The sequence below is a fragment of the Oxyura jamaicensis genome, chromosome 1, assembly GCF_011077185.1.
Source record: "Oxyura jamaicensis isolate SHBP4307 breed ruddy duck chromosome 1, BPBGC_Ojam_1.0, whole genome shotgun sequence".
Lineage (NCBI taxonomy): Eukaryota > Metazoa > Chordata > Aves > Anseriformes > Anatidae > Oxyura > Oxyura jamaicensis.
Window position 1 is genome coordinate 134,392,176 of NC_048893.1, and position 23,444 is coordinate 134,415,619.

The following is a 23,444-nucleotide window of genomic DNA, read 5'->3' on the forward strand; positions in this document are numbered from 1 at the left end:
ACTGGGGCACCCCACAAAGATGTGCCCTTCATCCCAGCCGTGAGGGCAGGTGGGGCGGCACCCGGGAAAAAACTGTCAGAAACTGGCAAAAAAATGTCTTGAGGATGGCTCAGTTAAAAGAAACCGAGAAGGTGTCATCAGCGAGCCCAGCAGATTTCAAACAATGCCCCAGATAAGGCAGCCCAGGTGAGGCAGGTACCAGCGCCAGGGCTCTGGGGAGAACAATGGCCGGGGCGGGCGGCCCATCCCAGAGCAAAACAAAAGGCAGGGAGGGCAGGGCAAGGTGGATCCAGGACAGGTCCCCAGCCACCAGGAGCCCGCCGGAGAAAAAGAGATTACCTGGAAGCTTTACTCACAGAGGCAGGGAAACTAATGGGTGAGCATCTGAGGCCCATCTTACACAACGAGGCAGGCTTATCTGGGCTCTGTGCATAGGGATTAACTTCGGCAACAGAAAGGTGCAAGCGCATCTGCTGTTTTAAAACAACAGCCCAGCTGCTAGGAAACTTTTGGAGGAAAAAAAGAAAACATTTTGTTTCACAAAGCTGTGCTTGCTGTCAGGGCAATCCACTTGCACCACATCACCGCAGACGAGTCCAGGTGCTGAGACATGTGCTGCCCTGGCGGGGAGCAGAGCACAGAGCAGTTATCCCGGGATGGTCCTGACAAGCTGTAACGTCGCAGAACTGTACCTATGTGGGGGCAAGTCTGTTCAGCCATGATGCTGGCACAAAGGAGGACTCGGAAACAGCAGCATGGCACCTGGTGAAACCAGGACCCCGTAAGTCTTTGCTTATCCTGAAGGAGCAGCACTGAGGCGCTCCATTGTTTTCCATCTCTGCCCATCCCTGGAATCCTTCCCTTGCATACCAAGCTCCCAGGTTGTGCAAGCAGCTTCCATTTGCTCATTAATTCACATCAAAAGCATGTTTTCTCAATAGACGTGTCAATTCCCTGCAGTGCTAAACCATAACAAGCACTAGGGTCACCCAAGCTCACACCGATCACGATGACTGGTTTGCCAGATTACCTGCAGCTTGCGGAGGCAGGCTTTGAACACTTGGTGTTGAAGGCTACACAGTTACCACACACACCTCTCTCTGCCCTACAGCCTGCACGCCTAGCCTAGGTATCGCCCGTGGTATCAGTGAGGTATCACAACAAGATCAAGTATGAATATCTGAGGTTGCTTTTTAATTGTCAGACATGTAATTTCTGCTTCTATGGTTTGGGAGTCACGGTGCAAAGAGAGCATCGTGCAAACGATGCATACAGTGGCAGAGCCAGAGCACAAGTTGCAACCTAGAAGTGTTTTTTTTTTTTTTTGGACAAACTCAGAGAAGATGGTATTGGGAATCACCATACAGACCCTATGAACTTGTAAGGATTTGGCCTGAGTTACCACCAAGTAACCAGACTTTTGTGGCTGTCTGCAGCTTTTCTGTAAAGACGCTGCAAACCAGCAGCAGCTGTTTCCAAAGAAAACAAACAGGGATACAGATTTACTTCCTTGGCTCTGTCTTCTTCCCACATCCCAGGCACAAGCAGACTGCTCTCAAAGGAGATGGGAGACCAATAGTCACAGTCACTGAAAGGAGAATTTAAGGAAGCAGAAATCCCAGTCCTGAAAAACAGCTGTCAATCCATCACTTACAGCTTCTCCCTCGTGGTTCTTTTTTTTTTTTTTTTTTTTTTCCCTCTCTCCTGTACGCTCCTTTAGTGTCCTTTCCCTCTGGTTTTCTTTCCAGCCAAGGACTTGCTGCCCCATTTCACTCAACCCCACACTTGCATCTCAAGTCCCCCGGCCCTCCTGAAGGCAGCCGGCTGGAGCAGGAAGGATGTTATCAGCAGGGTTGTGCAGCTCCACCCGCTCCTCGCTCTCCATCCTTGCTTTTGCTGCCTTCTTTTCCTTCCTGCTCCCCTGCTCCAGGGCAGGCAGCAGCACGGTATATCACAGCACCAGCCTGTGGGAGCAAGGGGAACTACAGCAGCAGGTCGTGCAAAACCAACACCAACCATCAACCGGGAACGTGCTTGTCCTGAGCCCTCCTTTACTCGGCAATGTCAACGTTGGCCATGCACGCGTGTTGGTGTATGCGAAGCAGGGTGAGGTGGAAGGCAGGCTGCAGCTCCCCCTCTGTAGCTTGGTTTGTACAACCAGGGACAGACTGTCGTGCTACAACACAAGCAAATAAGAAAGTGAGAGCAGCGCAGCAAATGGTCTGTTACATTTGCTGGGCTAGGCAGAAACAAAAGCCAGGCTCGGACTATTTGCTAAACACAGCAAATCGGTGCTCACTGACTCTTTTTCGGGGGCTGAAGGGGAAAGGTTTTCCTTGACATTTCAACTTAAAGTACTGCCAGCTCTGCAGAAATAATTCACTCCTGATGGACACAGTACTGCTGTTAGACCCATTAGTTTAACAGCTTCCCAGACGGAGGGTAAAGCCCTGAATAAATCACAACAAATGAAAATACTGTTAGCAGTTTCATAATTTAATGAAAAAGTACTTGTAAAAAGGGGACATCTGAAAAAGACCGAGTCCATCTTGGAAAATTGAATATATATATATTTATATATATAAAACAAAATGCAAAAACACAAAAAAAAATGACAAATAAGGTTAAGAGGTAATACTTCAAACAGTTAGCCACCGAACACACAATAAAAACTAGCAAATGCACTTTGGGGACAATACTTGAGAACTACGTAACCAAGGGCTCCTTCATATATCTATTAAAATCATGTAAAAATTAGCAAAACCATTGCCCAGGCGGGAAACAACTGAATTAATAACCCCAGAAGAGCAGAAATGCTGAGTTTTGCTGAAGCACCATTTTCCTCCCCTCCGCCATATGCTTCTGGCCACAAAATGGCATGAAGGCTTTGCCAGCCTCCCACGTAAGTGTTCCCAACGCAAGCTTCATAAAATTTTGTGACCAGTAAGAGGATTACTAATAAATATCGAAGGAAAACTAAGAGTCAGAACTGGAATACAAATGAACAAACATTTGTTTACTTATTCTGAATGACCCATGGCTTAGAACACAAAGCATTTCCCATTGAAATAAAATATGTGGAAACCTAAAATGCTACTGCATATTTACACCAAAAGAAATAATTTTGAAGATACAGCTCTAGAAAGACAAATTACACAAATATACATAAAATCAAGAAGTGGGGAAAAAAAAAAGAAATTGTATGAAGCAAATAGAGCAGGATTGCCAAGTATGCCATTTCGTGTTTTATTTCGTTACAGTCCTCCAGCCCCTGACTTGCTAGTCCTATTGCAACGAGTAAGATTTCAAAGCTTAAACCAAATCTAAAAGCGTTGTTATTTCCCAAACTAAAAGCAGTAAATTAAGATAACGGAGAAGAAACATGCCGTTTGGCTTCTGCAGAGTCATCGTCACACTGGGTGTGAACCTTTCATTTGTAGGGAAACCGAGCCCCGGTCCCAACAGAGGCGTGCAGGATGCTCTGTGCAGCCCATGTCCCAGCTCAGCCGGTGACGTGGGGTCAGAGGATGCTGTGGATTTATGACACGTACGGCATTTCAGAGAAGAACACTGCAGTTACTTTGTTGACAACGCAGTCCAGAACACTAGAAATTTGTCCTCATTCAAACAGAAATCCCATACTAAATAAACAAACCGAAAAGGGCTTCCCCTCCCTTCTCACTTCCTCAACAGAGGCTGAAGTTTAAACATTGGTTAACAACTGATTTTAAAGCACGTTAAAAAAAAGAGTTTTAGTTTGGGAAACAGCAACTGATCCAGAGGTTGAAAAGCAGCCTAACGTAACCACAAATTTTCAGCAATAAAAAACATACTCCAAATGATGACTGGCTAAAATTTCACAGGCCTAGATGCCAGAAGTGGGGCTCCTAAGCCCACGTTGAGGCAGCTAGGGTGGAAAATTCGTGCCTAAATAAAAAGTTCAGGCAAAATTATTTTGAATTCATCTTATTTTAAAAACACCAGGTACAAACACCTCCGGACGTGAAATTTCAGTTTCAAGAGGAACCTGGCATCACCGGTGATTGCCTAAATTTAAGTGTCAAATAGCATTTTTCTTTGAAGTAGTACATCTACTTTTGTAAACACTATCCACAAAATTAGCCATCTGTACTTGTTAGCTGGGTAAAATATTTACAAGTGCATCCCACAACAAGCAACTATGTACAGAGATTAAAAAAAAAAATGAAGTACTAGAAGTTGTATATTTACAAAATAAGCAAATAATTGCGAAGAGAAACACGACCTTCAGCAAGAGCAGGGGCCGGGGGCACGTCTAGAGGTCAGTGAGTTTGGCAGCGCCAGCGACGCCAGCTTCCACCCTCCGCAAGGAGCCTGCAAACGCCACCGCCGTGCGAGGCCCCCCGCGGAAGGGGCCGTCGCTCAGTAGTCGCTTTGGGCCTGATCCAGCAGAGCACGTCGGCACGCGCTGGGCCACCCGAGGGAAAGCAGCAGGGTTTTTCATGCGCTCAGCTTTCTCGCACATACCCAAGTGCCTTGCTGGATCAGCGCCACGTGGCAGGTGCTGTAAGGACGTGGTTTCAGTGTCTCCGTCTGCAGCCCCTTGCAATGCACTCGAGCAATGCAAGGACTCCTTTATTACCTGTCCAGTGCCACACGGCTGACATAACGTGAGCATCTTGCCTCGCAAGCTGGCGAGGAGGAAGCAGTTTCCTGAATTTACACAGGGCCCAACCGCCTCACGCTTCCCCAGATGTTAACCTCTAATAAACCCCATCCACTTCTACGTGACTCGGCAGTAACTCGGTTAGCCTTGCGAAGGCTGCAAGCCAATTCACAGTTGAACAAAACGACTCCGATTTCTCTGCCCTCCCCCATTCCCTCCTGCAGTTCTTCCTGTCATAGGTCCTGTACTGGTTTCTGGAACCCGTTGATGCTGAGCTTTGCACTGGTACACCAGAACACATAAAGGCTGAGTTACCCCGTGGGGGCTTCTAATCACCTTTGTACCGAACCGTGAGAAATCATATTCTTTTTGTTTCTATTGTGACAATCTCTTCCGAAGTCCTTACTTGGGCTTTCTCTCTCCGAGCTACTCCGTCGTAACCTCACTTGCTCTTTATTTTCATCACTTTCTGCTTCAGAGTCACTCAGCTCTAAGTCAGGACAGTACCCGTCGTTGTCCTGGTACGGAGCACCTTCGAGCGTCTGCTTGCTCCACAAGCGGTCTTTCGTCGCGAGTCTTCTCGTCGGCTTTTCACAGCACCGGAGATCTTCCGTGGTCCTCACCAGACTGTTGGTAGCCTCTTTGAAGGAGCGGCTAAAATGTTCTATGGTGGATTTCCTGAAGCCGCTCTGGCTGGCCAAATGAGCTGCGAGCACCGAGTCCTGCTCGTAGGGCGTCTGGCTGGAGCTGTCCCTCTGGCTCACATCCCCAGCCCTGCCCATCATCAGCCCGTTGGACTTGGCCGCCAGCCGCGAGTTCTCCTGCTGCGCCCGCCCGTTCCCGATGGAAGCCTGTCCGTGCAGGGCCGCCTGCAGCGCGAGGGGCTTCCCGGACGGCTGGCCCCGGTGAAACTCCGGCACCTGCACGGGGCCGGAATCCTTCGCCTCGCTGCGAGGCTTGCCGATGCCCCCCGTGACAAGCAACCCGTTGCTTCTGCTGTCGTGCTGATACCTGGAGTACGATTTCGCTTTGATTTCGTAGGGTTCCTTTGACATCGGCACGCTCCTTTTGCTGTACACAGTGCTGTTGTTGTCAGGAGAGAGCGGTCTGTTGCCAGGCTTCAGCGAGTTATTTTTGCAATCTCCTAGTGCTGATTTGGGCATTTTTAACTTCAGGGTGATCCTGGGAGGTGGGTAGAACAGTGTGTTCTCTAGTGCACTTGTCAGGGTATGGCCTGCGTGAGAGAAAGACGAGCGGGTAGAAGAAGAGAAGACTTTTAAAAAAAGAGGGTAATCATACTGTTACCTGTAGAGTTTTATAGCGCATTAAAAGGTCATTGAGCAATAAGAAGCATCTGCAAACAATTGGCGTGACATTATTTTAGGACATGACAGACAAGGCAGAATAAAAAAACTGCTCCAAATTGCTACCATTTCAAAATTTAGGTAAGCATCTTAGCATTTTGATTAAAAAACAACAGCGTGCCCTTTTACAGGGCTTTAAGCCAGCGAATTGAAGCAGTTTTGAGACATGACAGAAGTAGTTCCAACCAAGCTATAAAAAAGGTTCACATTCGGCTTTGGACAGAGAAGAAACAATGCTTCAAACCGAGTTGCAATTTGGACTCGGTTCAGCTCTGTTTTGTATTCTAAAATTCTCTATGCTTTAAAAGTCTTGTCACTCTGACGCATGAGTCTTTATTATACTGTGCACACACATTGCCATTGAAAAATATCCTCAAAATATTTTAGTAAGTTTTAAAAAAAGCACTTGGTTTGGAAAAATGTACATTTAGTACACATTTCTAATAAGATGTATTTACACAAAATCAAAGTGCTTTAGAGCACTGCTGCTTCCACAAAGTACTAGTCTGATCGAAACCAGCTGAAAAACAACAAACAAACAAAAAAAAAACCCCACCACCTTGTCAGTACTAATGAAACTTATCCATGTTTCAGGGGCAGATGAAAAACCACAAAGGCTTCACTCTAAATTGGTTACGAAAAACACAACGTGCATCTTGAATAACATCAAGATCATTATTTCACAATTGCAGAAATTGTTGACTTCCCAATTAAGGAAAAAAAAAAAAAGCACTTGCCCTGTAATATATACTATTCCTCTTTCCAAACATTGTGTTCCTCATTTCAGGGCACATTTTTAGTAAAAATTAAGGGCAGAGTCGGTTTTGGTACATCAACATTCCGAAGCAGTGACTCTTTGCTGTTAAAAACCAGAGTGCTTAGGCACTTCTTGAAGGAAGGGACAGTAACTGAGATCACAAGCTAAGAAATGCCTCTTCATGTTGCTCATCAAGTATTCAAGGCAACACGACAACAGCCATTCCTATCAGTCACTCTTCTCCTTTGCCTGAAGAAATTAACTACAGCAAGCAAAAGAACTTCTCAGTGGAAGAGCAGAGCTTGCTGTGGGGAAACGGCACCATAAAACAGCAGCCCAAGGAAGCAAAAACCTAGAGATCACCACCAGCTCGTTTCTGCTATGCGGATGCCATAGTAATGGATAACTTACAGGCATGTGCCCAAGAACGAAAGATCCAAGTTAAGATGTTAAAACATTAAAGTCTTTTGTGTATGTTGGTAGTTTCCTTGACTGAATATTTGAAGACAACTTTTACGGCAGCTCTCAAACGTTAAAACAGCAAGCAAGAACACAATGAGAACACAGAATTTTCTAGTTTATACACAGTTATGGTTTGTAAATATTTTACACTTATGTGATTACCTGCAGCAATTTCCTGATTAATGAGCTGGACTTGCAAATTGAAGACCTGTTCATGTACTTTACTGTGAGACAACTTCAGTTTCTCTCTCCTGCTTACCATGTAGCAGAGATTTCTTACCTACAGAGAAATAACAGGAGAATTAGCATCAAATTAAAAAAAATCTGACAAAAAAAAATGTATCCCCAACAGAATTATATAAGTTTTATGAGCAATATCCCTTAGCAAATATCTCATGGATGATACTAAACATATGTAACCATGAATTTAAAAACAAATCCTGATTTTTTTTAATTACCAGTTTAATGAACGTCTTGAATATATTCTGCAAGACAGCAGAATATGTTTTCACCTACAAGAACAGTAAGCAAACAAAATTCTAGTCAAAAGAAAAAGCACGGAATCTCTAAGACTTGCTTGTCTGTAAGCCTACTTCAAGCACACGCTATGCTGGGGATGTTACTGCAGTCAACACTCCAGTCTCCTGGAATTTCCTTGTGAAATTCTTTACAGAATGATTTTCAAGAGCTAAACTAAGCCTGTTTCTCCTAGAATTATTGCAACGTTTCAAAGTATATCTTTTTACAAAGCTACCCAATAAAGCTGGCCAGTTTGGACCAGAATTAACACGTAGATCACCCCTAGAAGAACACTGCAGCTTCTCGTGCCTTTCACACGTTTGGCTGATGCATTTAGCAGTTTATTTGCAGACCATGGCAGATCCACAAGGTTCACTTTCACTGCTTGTTTGAATTAATAGCAGTATTTGCACCTAGCGTAAGGAAAACAGGAAGAGGCACTGAAAGTTTGTAAAACTGACCTGAAAGAGCGGGCACAACACAGAAAAAGCATAGCGGCTGGCAAAACGATATTTGCCAAGCGTACTTCCTTGAACACCTAACTTTAGCTGTTCAGAAACTGGAACTTCTCTCTCCAGAATGGAAATCCCCAAAATCCCAAATTTATTTTCACCCCGAGACATAAGTGAACAGGAAGTCTTGTGGCATGAGACGTTCAGAAACTTTGAGAGACATTTCAAACTACGAAGCACTTTGACTCAATGTAAGTGCAAATTCAGCACAATTACATGCAAACCAACCACTCTTTGAACAAAAGAAAAAACTTGAAACCCTGTCTTGAAAGAGAAAAACAACAAAAACAAACCAAACACCCCCAAACCCTCCATTCAAAGCATTTTTTTTTTTAAATAAGGACCCATATTTGAAGCCGTCCTGGAAAAAAGAGATCCAAGCTTGAATATGCCTTAGATTCACTACCCAGCTCTAAGCTCTTGAAAACCACAGGTGATCAGCAGCCCCACGTGGGAACAAGCCTGGCTTCCTCCCCCACCAGCTGCCAGAAGAAGGCAGTCTGTGGGGCTTGTGGGGCTGCCAGAAGAAATAACTACTCTGGATTTTCCTCAAGAGCTCCACCTTTTCCAAATGCCAGCTAGGCTGGCGATCTCGAAGATCCCAGCTAGATACTGTTAAAAAGATAATTTCCTTTTCATCCTGCTCAGCAAAGCCCCAAGCAGTGCTAGACTCGGCGGGTTGTTTTCCAGCTGCTAACCAACAGCAGCACCTCGGGCAGCCATGTGCAGGGAAATCGTCCAGCTCAAGAGCGCGAGGAGTGATTCAGCCTGCCCGCCACCTAGGGCTAGCCAACATCAGCACGCTGCCCAAGAGGAGAGGTGAGTAAGGGACCTGAATCAGAAGTCACGGGAAGCTGTCTGAGCACAGGCCAGCATTCTTCTTTGTCTGTGAAGCCAAGAAGCCTCTGTGGTAGTTAACCACCCAGAACTTCTCCCAGTCGCCCTCAAACCATGATGATGCTTTAATATATTTTTAGAATTCTACAAAAGCTTAAGGCACACTCACCAAAGAATACTTGCTGCTTTACCTATGCCAGTTGTTTTTTCCACACCCAGAATTGGCTAATATTTACCGTTTTCCCTTAACCATTATAAAGCATGTTTTTAAGTATAAATCAAGAGTCAGGAAGCATGGCTTTCACATTGGATCTCTCACTGGACTGAAAAGGGACAGCTCCTTAAAGTCCCTGAAGCGTGCAATGCAGTATATCACAAGAATGGAGTTGAAGGCCTTACCTTCTATTATTATTTTATACGTCATCTCCCTGTGCTCTTCCCATTCCCATTTTTGTCCAAAGACAAAGCTGCTCCTCACCTGCACACAGTTTTTCAAAACTTTACCCGTTAAACTCTTACCCTCTCTAGGTCCTGCCTCAAATGCATGAACATCCTCATGCGAGTATGAATGCTATCTTCTTTTGGCTGCACTAAGCCATTTTCTTCATCCTCCTTGGGAGGAAACAATGGTTTGTTAAAGTTACTTTTTCGCTTTAATTTCCAGTAATTGTAGATGAAGTCTACAGCGAGTTTAGGAAGACCCAGTTCTGCTGCAACATCCTCCACTTTAACGAGTGAGTAAAACTCTTCTTCCAGCTCTCGGAGTTTCTGGGCTCGCAAACTGGTTTTCTCGCTCTCCGTTTGCTTCTGGTCTGGCATACTTTTGGGGTGCTCATCAACATCAGGCAGCGAATTCTGTTTGTTCTTGCTGTGCTTTAGACAATACGACTTGAACTTGACCTCATCCCCGTCATCCAGGATAGTCTTCATCTCTAAGCTATGCTCGAAGGCACAGGTGACATGAAAGGCAGTGATGCAGCTTTTCACGGAGCACTACAAATGGAAGAAAAGAAACAAGCACTCAGTCACTAAGAGTAGCTATGAACCAGAAAAATAATATATCTTCGTTACATCATGTTTATCCCTACCAAATCATATCTCCTAAGCACTCTCAGAAATATGTTACCTCTTTGAAGCTGGTATCATGTGATTTGGTATTTTCTCATTTTTGAGCAGCATTCAGTGAAGGATCCACCTCTGATTTACACACTACTTGTACTTGCACTTCTCAGGCTTGCTCAAAAGAAGGCAACTCAGACCAGCTCCTAACTCTCTACACTGGAGTGCTTAGGGAACTAACTTGTTAGCAAACAGCTACGAAAAAGCAGGCAGCTACCCTGCAGTCGCCTTCATCATACCACATCTCTGAATACAGGAAGAACAATTTTTTTTTTTTAAAAAATCCTGATCTCTCAGACTGAAGAGTCACAGGGAAACAAGTACATACCTGAATGCAAGCACCAGTTTTCAGTTTGCATAAACTACACACTAAAGCCCATCGACTTGGTGGAATGTGAGACACCTTTGTGATCGGCTCCATCCTTTCTGGGCAAGCAATACTAACCTGAAAACAAAAAAACAGCATAGAAAACAGTTATCAAGACAATAAAAACAAGCTCTCTGCTAATATCAGAACAAGAAGTATGACCACGTATTTATCTGATTCAGAGATATTTATGTGCTCATGCTTCCTAGCAAGTGACCCCAGAAGATCCTGCATGAAGAAAACCATGTTGAGGAATACAATTAGTTTAACCTGATGGCTAGAAGTTGCAACTCTTCAGCATGCCTTGTTATCAACCATTTACGAGACTACGGTAAACCATGGCTAAGTTTACTCCCTTTCAATTCCGTATTTTTCTTCTGTGCTGCTTAAACAGATCTAACTTTAAAAGTACCAAAATGCAAGCTACTCAGAACAAAACAGGAACACTTAGACTTACCCGAGAAGTTCCTTCTTTAAGATCCACAGATCCACTACAATAGCTGCTTCTGCCAGCTCACAATCTGGGGCAGAACCAGATCTATCAGTCAGCAGCCAGGGAAAGCCTTGCTTTCCGGCTGTACCTCCACTGAGCGCTCCCAGTGCAAGAGGTGACTAACACACTGTCCTAACTACAGATCGTATGAAGTATAATTTGGGAAAGAATACAACAAACTTCTCTTACTGCAAAGCACGGTATATTGTCCTGTACCAGCTTTTATGTGCTTAGTCTGGATGATCCATTTGTCTCTGGTGGGCCAGATTATGGATATTAATATTACAAGAAAGAAAAAATTTCAGATCAGCATAGGTACCTTTTCCTATTGTTTGCCGTACTAAGGTCCACGTATCCATTTTGATAGAAATTTCTCAGCTGTCTGTTGCCCATACTGGGAAAACAGGACTGTTCTCCATAATTTGGAGATCAAAACGGAGATGAATTATCTCTTCACTCATCCCTGAGACACTCCTGGCCACCAGGATTTATCCAAGGACAGAAACAAAACTGGCCAGCTATGAATGATCAACACGCAGAACCGGGCATATCAAAATGGCACGTGGCAGGAAGTTTCAGAGAGAGAACTCTTCTGTCCCAAGGATGCCAGTCTCTAAAAGCCTGGATTTTGATGCTTACACAAAGAAAAAACACTTTCAGAATTTAGCGGTTGTGTGCTATGGAGGACTGCCTGCCTAAAACAGAAATACAGTGCATTTCTAGCTAGAAAGATCTCCATGCTTCATACGAATGACTGACCTGAAGAGAGCAGACCAGCAGTGGGATAAGGACCTCTTTGCAAAGGGGTCAAAACAAAGAATTCGAAGAAAAGAGGTTTCTAGGTCATGTTCTGTGGCACTGTGAGGTCAGAATAAAAGTGATTCCTTAAGAAAGTAGTCAAGACTGAGATTTGAATTTTTTATTTTTATTTTTTAAAGAGAAGCTTAAGAGCATTACATTACAGTAATTTTCATAGATTATTCTTCCAACAACATAGTAAGGCTCTCCTAGGGAAATCCAGATTATACAATCAGTTTAAGATGTGATAATTAAACCGTTGCCTTTACAAGGGCCAACAAACTAAGCTGAGTACGCTCGCTTCCCTTTTGGGGTATTTCAGCAATCACCTGATGCACATACTCATTTTAAAACCTGCTTAATCCCTGAGGAAGCAAGGCAGACCTTTTCTGTGAGGTAGACTTATCCAAGTCAGCAGTGCCACGCTGATCAAGTCTGAGTTAGAGCTGCTATGCTCAAAATTAGTATCTTTGTTACTCTTTCTTGTCTTTTGCATTGTTCTGAGTATCAGTCAAGTAGGTGGGAAAGACAGCTTTGCAAGAGATTACTTGGTTTATTATTTCCAGGTTTTAAAAGGTAGATCAGCATTTCATAGACTAATGACAAAACCTGAAGGCAGATTTATGTTTGTTATAGTACTTCAACCTCCAATCCCCCAGTGGTGAGCCGAATCTTCTGGAATATGCAGAGGTCAGCCAGTGCTGCGTGACATTTCCATTCAGCCCAGTGACAGGCGCAAGCGCATGTCACTGAACTCCAGAACCCACGGGTCCCATCAGCGGGCGTGCTTCAGCCTTCTTTTGGGCCAAAACCAGAGTCAGAAAAATTGCTGTGGAAAACCAACAGGACATTGCACCTAGAAACCAGCAGTACCAATTGTTGTTTTGATTGTCAGTTCTAATTTAAAGAGGAAAAAAGCGGGCAAAAAATGAGGAAAAAAAGCAAGCTGCAACCCATCTGCCAAAACTAAAACCTAATTCTGAGAAGTCTTTCTAACAAAGGTAGTGGGATGCTCCAGAGATCCTGGAGAGGACAAGAAAGAGAACATGGAGGCAGTATGTGATGCATTCATCAGGTAGAGATGAGGAGCAGTTTCATCTTTTGTGGACTTCCTATGTAACAGCAGAAAAGGGACAAAGCTGTCCTTGAAACTCTTGGATTGTTCCACAAAATCATGTTCAGCACTCTTAAATGCCAAAGGCAGCTTTTTTGTTTCCATGATGAAAGACCCTTTACCAACCTAACTTGATGTTGCTCAAAACAGAGCTGGTTACAAGTCCCCCAGGTGTTTCTGAAACAACATTGTACAAAGATTGACCACAACTCTCATCTCAGTTACCAGAATTAATAGGCAAGACTTCCTGTGGGAATTAAGGGGTTACATCAACTTGCCTTGCTGTCTTTATTCCTTTCAAAAAGGAACCTTCAGGTACCTTTTCTTCTGGAGACTGGGTAGCACCACCTTTCCTCCGTGCTTCCCAGCAGAAGCTGGGAATTGACACACATCTTCTCCCTCTCTGCCCCCCTTTAATGCTCTCCTTGCTGCTTCCCTGGAGGGGACTCAAAAGGGCAGGAAATATTTATGTTAGAAATCCTGTCCCTTCGGCTTGCAATGCTGCCTGTTTACATTACCCCTCTTTGTAAAAACACGAAGAGGCGCTTAGAGGCAGGTGCAGTGTATTTATACTGGCCTCCTGCCGCCTGCGTGTTTCTGACACTCAAAGAGAGGAGTCAAGGCAAAGTTTGTTTGAACTTGGCTGTTCACGAGGGATCCAGAGAGCAGAGAGGCCAACCTTTTCATTTCCCAAAACCTCCCTCCCCAAGACAGAAACGACTGTCTGCCTTAACATGTAGCCTCTCTGTTACTCCTTCACGTTGCGTCAGGTTACGTTTTGACTGCCATACTCCGAAGAAGTTATGAGAGGGGGAGAGGGGGAGAACAGTGCGCCGTTGAAGCCTCTCCTCTGTGACTTACACGGTGAGCTGACATCTCTGTCATCACCCTACTCTGCGCTGGTAGCCTGCCCCCAGCAGCCACGCGTTGGGTGCGATGAGCTATCTGCATCGGTGGCTGGGAAGGACAGCAGCGGCTGGAGCGCGGCCACTCGCAGCAGCAGCAAAGGACAGACATCTGAGACCTCTCCAGCTGCAGCAAGGAAAAATGACTTTCTGCTTCAGTTGACAACATGCTGACTGAGGGAAGACGTGTCTGCAGCGGGTCGTCTAAGGCAGAGAAATCTTGAAGTTCAAAACAGTGCAAGCTTTGTGATCTCAAAGTTTTTCCTTTTTTTCAAAGAACGTATTTTAAGAAAACATGGAAGAGATATTTACACTAAAGGACAATAATGGCAGCAGAATAAAAGGATATAAACCAACGATGAGGGCACTTTGTGAAGTAAAAACCTTCACACGTCTCAATCAGCCAAGTGAAGATCAGCAAAGCTGTTTGACACCATTAGCTTACCAGGGGAGGGAGGGAAGAACCCCCCCACACTTCAAGAGTGCTGAATGAATTAACGAAGGACAATGCCCAGTGCAACTGCGTGCAACAATGCTAGCCTACGCTTGGTGACTTGTCAAGTCCCTCTTTGAACATTTTACCGCAAACATGATTATGGCTCACTTTTCTCTGCATTCTGCCTTGCTCTATTTCGTTGGGGGCACAGCGGCAATGATTTGTTAATTTGTTTGTTTCTTCTGGGGGAGTTCCAAGGGAATATGCATCGTGCCATGAAGTATCTCCAGGTCTTCAAACTCTGGGCCTTTCCAGTCCACTGAGCATGTAAGGCCACGGTGATTCTCCAGATAGGAACCCAATATTTTAGCAGAGATTCCCAAAGCTTTCTGATTAGTTTTGTCCTCCTACAAACAACAATGCAGGGGGCAGAGAGGATGAAAAGATCCAAGAGGCATCTCCCACCTCTCCTGGCAGGTGTCACCTCCTTGCTACGCCTGACACACTTGGCTTTGGTGCAGATGGGAGGAGGTGCCTGGGGCCCGGAGTCACCGATGGCTGTGCGAGCAGCTGGATTTGAGCTCTCCCACCTGGGCTTGGCTCTCTCTCCCTTGGCTTCTCTCCCTCAGCCGGAGGGAGGTGGGCAGGCAAGAAGGCAGCACTTGCTCCCTGTCCTGTGGTCAGCTGCTTTCCAAACATGCCTGTTCCTCTTCTGTTGCAGAGAACATCAAGGCAACCACATACAGAAAGGACCTCTAAGGAAAACCTCAGAGACGGTGCCTGCTCAGAGACAGGCACTTCAGAAGTCCAGAAGTCAGGAGATTTTTATTTATTTTAATCTTTAGTGCTTTCTCCTCCCTTTTACTCCCTTCTCCCTAAAGGTAGATGAGACACCAGGAAGTACATGCTGGCCTGAAGGGAAAGCAGAATTGCAAAGATAACCAACCTCCTTGCAGATCCGACATATGCCTGTGACAGAGCTAGGAAATACACACGGCATCATGCTATCATGTTAAAAAAAAAAAAAAGTCCAGAATCTTAACATCTTCCTCGTGAAGTTTTGCAAACACACGGCCCAGCTGCTTCGGAGCAGAAGGCTTGAGAAATAAGGCACCCTCTTGATATCACAGCGCCAACAGATGTGGCTACAGCCTCATGCTAAACCATCCACTGTAATGGATCTGTGGATCTTACCAGAAAGAAAAGAGAAATATCATTCTGATCACAAAATTAAACACACAGCCCCCATCTATACGTGAGTGAATATTTACACAATTTACACAATTATAATGTGAGGCTAAATTTGATTCTAAATAGAGCAAGTGTAAAGATTCATTATTAAACTTTATATATGTGCATGTAACTAAAAAGCCTTTTCTTATAAAATATAAAAGATTTTGTCTCCCCACCATTCAGAAAGAAATCAGTGTAAAAAAACCTTAACTATAAACATCTCCCCATCATCTCAGAGTCCATCCAATACAAATCATGCAGTATATTCAATATATTTGCATTTTTTCTTAAAAAAAAACAAAACAAAAAACAACCCAAAAAAGTGAATGTATTCATGCAAATTATACACCTAACCAAGAGTGCACACGTTTATCAGGAGCTAAGAGAGACAATGAAGCTGCAGTTACGCAGCAAATGCTACCTTACATGAGTAAGCCTTTTCAGCAGGTCGCTCAGATACCGTAATGACACCAAGAAGTGCTTGCTCAGTATATCGGCAGGGGGAACGGCCGACAAAGGGATTAATTAATGGAACATAAGCTGGACTCTCTCCCAGCCTTTACAGATGCTGCAGACTCATCAGAATAAAGGCCAGGACTAAGACATAGAGATACATTAAAATCATGAGAATGTGAAAAAGCAAAGGAGAGAACAAGGAGGAGGAGGAGAAGGAAGTGGAAAGGAGAGACCACAACACAAAAGAATGAGGTGGAAATTCAACTTTACCTCTGGAATCCAGAGGGCACAGCTCACGTGTGCCCACTTGGTCCCTGTCCTGGTGGCTTTCATGGCACCTCCTCGTTTGGGACACAGGAGGCACTGAGGATGTATCCCCAGAACGCAGGTGCGGCACAGCCAGCTCCCTTCTGGGACTTTTAAGATTCCGTAGCACGCCTTGAAAGAAAACAGGGATCGAGATCACTGCACTAACAGGATTTCACATCCAAGCATTAATTTTCATATGGCACAAAGCTTTCAGATCCTAAAGGCACAGTTTGGCCTTTGCTTAATCCTTCTCCAATTTCGTTACCTTAAAAGGAGTCAGGTGATCAAAGAGGTTTACAGCCTATAAAACAAACGCTTTCTGTGCCTTTCTTTTTTGTCTTGGTGTTATTTGTTCATAGCATAGAATAACCATTGTGACTGAACAACAACCACTGGCATTAAGAACCTTCATCTTTGCATTTAGTGACTTTTTAAGCTTCTGAAGGAAAAAAATGTAGACATCTCCTTTAAATTAGCTTCTGCATGTAACCCTCCCTAGGAAATCACTATTTCCTATCATTAACAACTTTAACATAATTCTACTTAAATGTGAAGCAATGAGCTTGTTTTTGAAGATTTTTGCCTACAGTATTAAATTACCTTTGTGGTTACAGTTCTGACAATCATTTGACTACACATAATATTACAACAAAAATTACACTTTATAATGAAATTATGAGATGCTCTTTTTTAGGCCTATTTCCCTGAATATTGAGTTTAACTCCTTGAAAACTGAGGATTTTCTTACCTTTTTCTAAATTTGAGGATTAAAAAGAAAAAAAGAAGAAATGTAGTTTGCTTTCTAATTCAGATTCATAGCTGTTCCTAATGGCAAACTACACGCGTATGTAGATGTATCCTACTGAATATACACACGTATTAAAGCTGAGTGTATCAGACACCACTCACAGTAAGAGGCCTTATCAACGGGGCTGCTTTCTAAGGATATCACACCATTCCCAACACCCTATCTGGGAACAGTAAGATCAAAAGCCTTGCCAGCTGTAACCAGCCTTTTAGATTCAAATCTAGTATAAAATCCCCGTGCTTGCTCCCCCAGCCTGCTGGTTCTAAGACCCTGGTCCTTCCTGTGAAGCAGTATCACCAAATACTGCACATTCCTGTCATGCCTAGAGTCAGGGGGCTTTCCTGAGTGAAATCCTGCATTACAGAAACACCAGGACAGACTAACCTAAATGCTATTTTAATGTTTGACTGTTGTAAAAACCCAACAGGGGGAGCTGTAATCTAAATTTTACAAGTGATTTATTTTTTTCCTGTTATGAGGCACATTCCCACCAACACTCTTTCTATTACTGATGCAGAAGTGGCATTACACCAGAAGATCACATTTAGGAGGCTGGAAATGGACGTAAACCATTTCCTAATTTAATCCAGCTAATGAGTGGAGGCAGCCTAGGCTACCAAACCAGTAACTTGGCAATCTGTCTGAGCTGGCATGAGAGGGCACTGTGAAGGAGGAAATCTCTCACACTCCTCCTCCCCGCCTCCAAGCGGCGTGATGACAAACAGACCTCAGGCTGCTTGGTGAACCAGGGCCCATCCAGATTAAGAATCAAACTGATAACTCTTTCTGGTTGTTTGCCTGCTGCCAGGCTTTCTTAGGATTAGCTCTAGCCCAGGCACACTCCTCAGCTCATGCTGTGCAGGCCTGGCCCTGTGGCTGGGGAATGGGCAGCGTGAGGAGGCAGCAGGCCACCAGCTCCAGCTAGTGGGCAACCCCAAGCCTCCTGCTGCAAATTCACCATTACTTAGGAAGAGGCACGAGCAGAGGCTGCCTTCAGAGCTGGCACCCCAGCTGTAAAATCCCTTCTCAAACAGGACATGCCAGAAACCACAGGATTCGTCTCCACTTTTTGGTTACGAGGATACCTCTGCCTGTCTAGGCTGAGCTCAGCTGGAGCGAGGCCCTGGCTACATCTGAAGCACCATAAACATCAGCAGCATTCAGACTGAGTGCTTGGCTCTTGCAGGCACTTACGCCTCCCAAAAAAAGATCGGCCTGTTAAAGAACCTACACATGGTTTCAGGTGGCTAAATTTGGACAGTCTGTTTGGCCAGGTAACAAGTTAATCAAGGAGGGAAAAACCCCAGCTCTGAAACAAGCAATCTTTGCATTCTTTACATATAGGCAGGCAGCACTCTCCACCCTGATTGTTTTTAAAAGGAGGTTTAATAAAGAGGTTTATGGTCACAGAGGAAGTATTTGCAAGTCCTGAGGACGCTTCATGCTCCTACTGGACAACAGAGGTCCACATACAGACTGTGTTTGGCCACTTACCTACTGTAACTCCCAGAGTACAAAACTTGGGCTTGGTATCGCACCACCCTCCTTACCCAGAAAATCAGAAAGCCCTCCACATTCACATTTAATACTGGTTCGAATTCCACACTTGCCGAGGTGAACAAAGATCAGAGGACAGTGTCAACATTTCTGCAGGCACTGACCTGATGGACACAGATATTACACTTGTCACAAAACACCATATCATTCCCATCTTCACTGTCAGGGGACCGGCACACATCACAGATGACATCTTCATCGTACTCTATGCCCAGTCCTTCTTCAGTCTCAATTGCGTGATTCATATTCTCATGACAGTGCCGTTCCAGCACTTCAATCGTCTTTTCCATTGTGTTTTCATCCAGGGGCCCGCATCCTACAGTGCAGAACGGGGAGAGGGGAATTGGAAGACAGTCAGGTGCTTTTGACCCAGTCTGAGAGGCAGAAAAAAAGAACAACTCCCAGCAACTACAGCAGCATACACACAAACTAAAAACAAACAAACAGAAGGTCTTTTATTATTCACTGGCTAATTTCAGCATGATTTTATAAATACAAACAGAACTACTACTGAAGTAAAAGTTTGGGTTGTACATAAGACAAAAGACATCACTCTAAGTGCTGGACTACGCACAAGAAGATGGCTGCTAATTTTGATTTCTTGTTGCAACTGATAAACAGGGAGATGGAAAAGATAAATGACTGCTGAAACAAAGTGCCTTCTGGTATTAAACTGTTCTCTCCAGTGCCAGGATATTTTTCCACTCCCTGAACACAAAGGATCACGGTATCATTCGGGTGGGAATGGGCCTTGGAGGGATCCAGCCCAGCTCCCTGCTCAGAGCAGGGTCAGTGCTGAATCCAGATTAGGTTGCTCACAAACATACCTGGTCAGACCTTGAAAATCTCCACAGATGGTGATTTCAGCCCCAGAAAAGCCTTCTGTTTGTGAACAGCACCCAGTATGCCTAGGAAGCTTGTCCTTGCATCCTCCTTTTACATAAGGAAGGCTCTGGAGCTCTGTCATGAATTCCCTCCTTCACCAAGCTGGTGACACTAACTACTCATTTTCATGAATGCCTAGATGATCGTTCTCTTGCTTGGAGGAGATTGTCCTTAAAGCCCTGCTAGCTCTTTCCAGCAATTTCACCTTTCAGAGTTGCCTCACTGACCCCACCTAGCAGCTCCGCAGATAAGCAGAAGCCTACCCTCCCTAAGTGCAAGACCAGAAGCCTATCTCCTTTCCTTGCTCGCCTCAGGATCTGTCTCCACTATTTCATACCTGCTACAGCCAGTGCCACTATCAAGTAGCCCATCCCATCTAGTTCCTCCTTCTTTGTGAATAGCAGATCCAGGAGACGTTAAATATCTTCCTTTTGCTCCCTGAACTGCACTCATCCGTGGAAGAGCACCAGCTGCACAGGCTATCCCACCGCAACCCAGTTATTCCAGCAGTATCTCCAAGATTATTTTCCACACTTCACTCCCCCTCAAAGCCTTCTATACCCACAACTGGCATGGAAAAAAAAGAAATTTTATTTAGCAGATTTTAAATGGGCTAGCATGTGTGCAACTTAATTATTCTGTTAAGAACCCAGCATGTATGCTCCTCAGAACTCTATATTTTGTAGCAATAATGTAGTTCATGTTTAAAAAAAATGGAAGCATATGTTTTTCCTATGCAATATTTTAACCTTTAAAGCCCTAAAATTAATTCCACCTGGTTTGGGCTTTTTCTCTCCTGTATCGGTCTGTAGAAGTTGCACATGATTTTGGATGTGAAGAAGTTTTTAGGCACAACAGGTAAAATATCAAACACTAACTGATCTAGCAACTCATTTTACATGTTTTTATAGCTGTTCATTACCTCGTTTTTCCTAGCATTTCCATCCAATTCTCATTCAAAGATCTTTAAGAAATCTCACACAGCAGACTACAACTCAACCAGCAGCAGTTAACTGCTGCTTTAAAAACTAGAACATGTTGTGAAATTACCCATTTCAGTGAGCTCTTCGTTTAGCTCCTGGAGCCAAAAGATGTCCATATCATCCAAGTCATAGCGACACACAGATTCTGCCAATTCCAAAATGTTGATGTAACCTGGTTCTGTGGGCTCTTGGCTGGAACAGTGGATGTACTTCCTGGGTCGCGTATACAGTACTTCTTTTACTTTTTCTGCTACAACCCTACGCATGAAAGTAAAAAGGAAATGGGGAGTTAGCTACAGCTTTTTAAGATTCAGCCTTGAAAGACATGAAATATTTGTTATCAAGTGCAAAGAAATCTAGCATCTCACAGATTTTAAGCTAGCCTGTGAGTGAAGCCAGGGTGGGAAGACAGGATTCTGTAAATGTCATTTCTTCACATGAAATATGTTAAGGTTTGCTACGTATACAGAATCATTTTTAAAATGTAAGCCTGTGCATATTTTCAACTTAACAAATGCTACTAGCATGGCAATGCAAATGTTTTTGAAACCCACAGAAAGTATTATGCACGAAAAACCCTACAATCTTTGTTCCTAAACGATAGAAGGAAATCTTGCCAGCTTATAATCTTCAGGATTCCAGCTTTTTCAGGAAAGCTTGATTTATTCTGCTGCAGTTAGGGGGAGGAGGAGGAGATGTTTGCTCTTCATTTGGGTTAAGCAGTCTACCCGTATTTTATGCTTGACACTTCATCCACTTTACAAATGTATTATTTTTGTTATGTAAGAATGATTCTGTTGCTGAGCAAAAACGTAAAGGGGAAAAAACAGCTACAAGTCATCCAGGAAGCAAAGGGAAAAAAATACTGGTGTTTTTAACCTTTCAATTATTTTAAGAGATAAAAATTAGTGTTTGCCTAGTAAACTAGCCTATGAGAATGGAGAGACTAACCCTAGCTAGATAAAGTCAATCTTTCTTTGCATTTAATGCAAGAGGCCCTGCATGTGAAAGGAAGCCAGGGAGATACTGAATGGAACAGTGCCATACGTGAGAAGCTCTGCATGCTTTCCAGAGCTCGCCCTCCCTGGCACCAGGAGAGAACAGCTGTGGGAAACAAGGCCAGAGGAGGAAAGAAGGAGCAGGCAGCAGTCAAGTAGTATCCCACATAATTCTACCTGGACAACGTGGGTTGTCAATGTTAGCACAAACAATGTTCCTCTGCCATTCTTCTTCCCCCCTTTTCCTCGCTCATTTTTTTTTCATGTTCCCTTGTGAGCTTTTCTTTTCTCTAGTCCAGCCCATTCTATATCAAATTTTAACTCTAATGTAATACTGCTGGTATGAGATGCAATATATTTATTTTTAATAACTTGGTACTGACAATAGCCCCAGTGGAAATTAAATTATGCTGGCATCAGCATTTTCACTGGACAATTCATTTATCTTCATCTTGAAGACCATGCTGGCAGTAATACCTCTATGCTAAAACACACTTCTTCCACCAGGAAAGGTCACAGGATTACACTGTTATGTTTTCCTGGTCTAAACACAGTAGGAGAGGACAAACAATCCCTCTCTGAAACTGACATCGCTGAACTTGTATAATGATCAGCAGCTATTTGTGAAAAAAGATAGCAGAAGGAGTTAAAGGCTCTGGCAACAGCAACAAGAATTGTATTATGTGAACAAGTTAGTAGCTTTATCGGGTACCAGCTATTCCTGAGTGCCTACTGTTCCATTTCTTCATGCTTTGTAGGGAGGCTTTTCAAGTAACATGAAAACAATGCAAGATTTGGGTTTATTTTTAATTTAACTTTCCACACTTAAAAGAGATAGATTTAATAGATTTAACCCACAGCACCACGCGACTCAGGAAAAACTAAAATCCCCTTTTTACACTTGCAATCATGGTATTACTGTGATTACATGGTAATACCATCACGGTATACAGACAGAACCAGATCTGAAGTGCAAAAGAAATGTTTTCCAAGTTGGTGCTTGTTTGGCTTAAAAGCATGCCTGGAGGCTGCTGCATTGGAGATTTAACCGTAATAACAAGGAAACGTGGACTGTGTTTAGACCACCTCTTTTTTGAGAGGCCTCCTTCTCTGAGTTCACATTCTGCACACATGCTTTGTGTGTCATCTCTGTTACCTGAGAGAAGGCTGTGGAATTGTTTCTGGACTGGCTGGAACTTGGACTCCTTTCTCCCATTCCTGTTTCCACGTGTCCGCAAAGACATAATATTCGTCGGGGTTAACATGGTGAGAATCCGGTAGTTTCATGGCACTAATGAGATCCTTGCGGAACACCTGCAAAGAAAACCCAGGGAGAGGAGAACCTTGAGAAAAAAGATTTCCACCAGAGAAAGTAGTAGGTATTTTCCCTAATCTACACCAAAACAATGCACGTGTGCTGTTAAGTTTAAGAGTGCTGACACACAAACACATTAATTTGAAATCATCTAGGTTGTTAACTCTTAATGTATCAGGTGCAGCATGACAAGAATTTTCAGCTAACTCAAAACCACACTGCCGCCTGAAGTCTAATCAGAAGGAAGAAAGAAAGCTGCTGCAGGTTACCAAGGGAAAGGGGGAACAGAGGCCTGTACCTAGTTTATTTATAATATCACTTTCAAACGGCTCATTTTACTTGCCAGTCTGCACACTTCATCCCAACTTAGGTACAAGGTTGCATATCTTTTTCCTTAGCTCAGTCAAGCTCCCTCTAATTGTCATATTCATCATGAGCGAAGAGCAGTTGCCATGGCAAAGTTGATGTACAGGCACTTGTTCATCTACTAAATCCATTTGAAGTTTTACTGGTCAGGATCTTCAGGATTGAAGACAAACAGCTGCCTACACTGAAGCACGAATTCTGCCTTG

The 23,444-nt window shown here is 43.8% G+C and overlaps 1 protein-coding gene across 3 annotated transcripts in view; it reads right to left on the bottom strand.

Moving 5' to 3' along the window:
• Positions 1 to 2,475: 2,475 nt before the first annotated feature.
• JADE3 (jade family PHD finger 3) overlaps positions 2,476 to 23,444 on the bottom strand; it is a 61,297-nt gene continuing 40,328 nt past the window's right edge. For all 3 annotated transcript variants that reach the window (XM_035314867.1, XM_035314877.1, XM_035314886.1), the window contains 8 exons: positions 22,714 to 22,871; positions 20,627 to 20,817; positions 18,796 to 19,007; positions 16,288 to 16,455; positions 10,544 to 10,660; positions 9,616 to 10,089; positions 7,391 to 7,508; positions 2,476 to 5,879 (listed from right to left, as the gene is read on the bottom strand). In XM_035314867.1, coding sequence (XP_035170758.1) covers positions 4,978 to 5,879; positions 7,391 to 7,508; positions 9,616 to 10,089; positions 10,544 to 10,660; positions 16,288 to 16,455; positions 18,796 to 19,007; positions 20,627 to 20,817; positions 22,714 to 22,871 — 2,340 coding nt within the window. In that variant the 3' untranslated portion in view covers positions 2,476 to 4,977. The remainder of the gene's footprint in view (positions 5,880 to 7,390; positions 7,509 to 9,615; positions 10,090 to 10,543; positions 10,661 to 16,287; positions 16,456 to 18,795; positions 19,008 to 20,626; positions 20,818 to 22,713; positions 22,872 to 23,444) is intronic.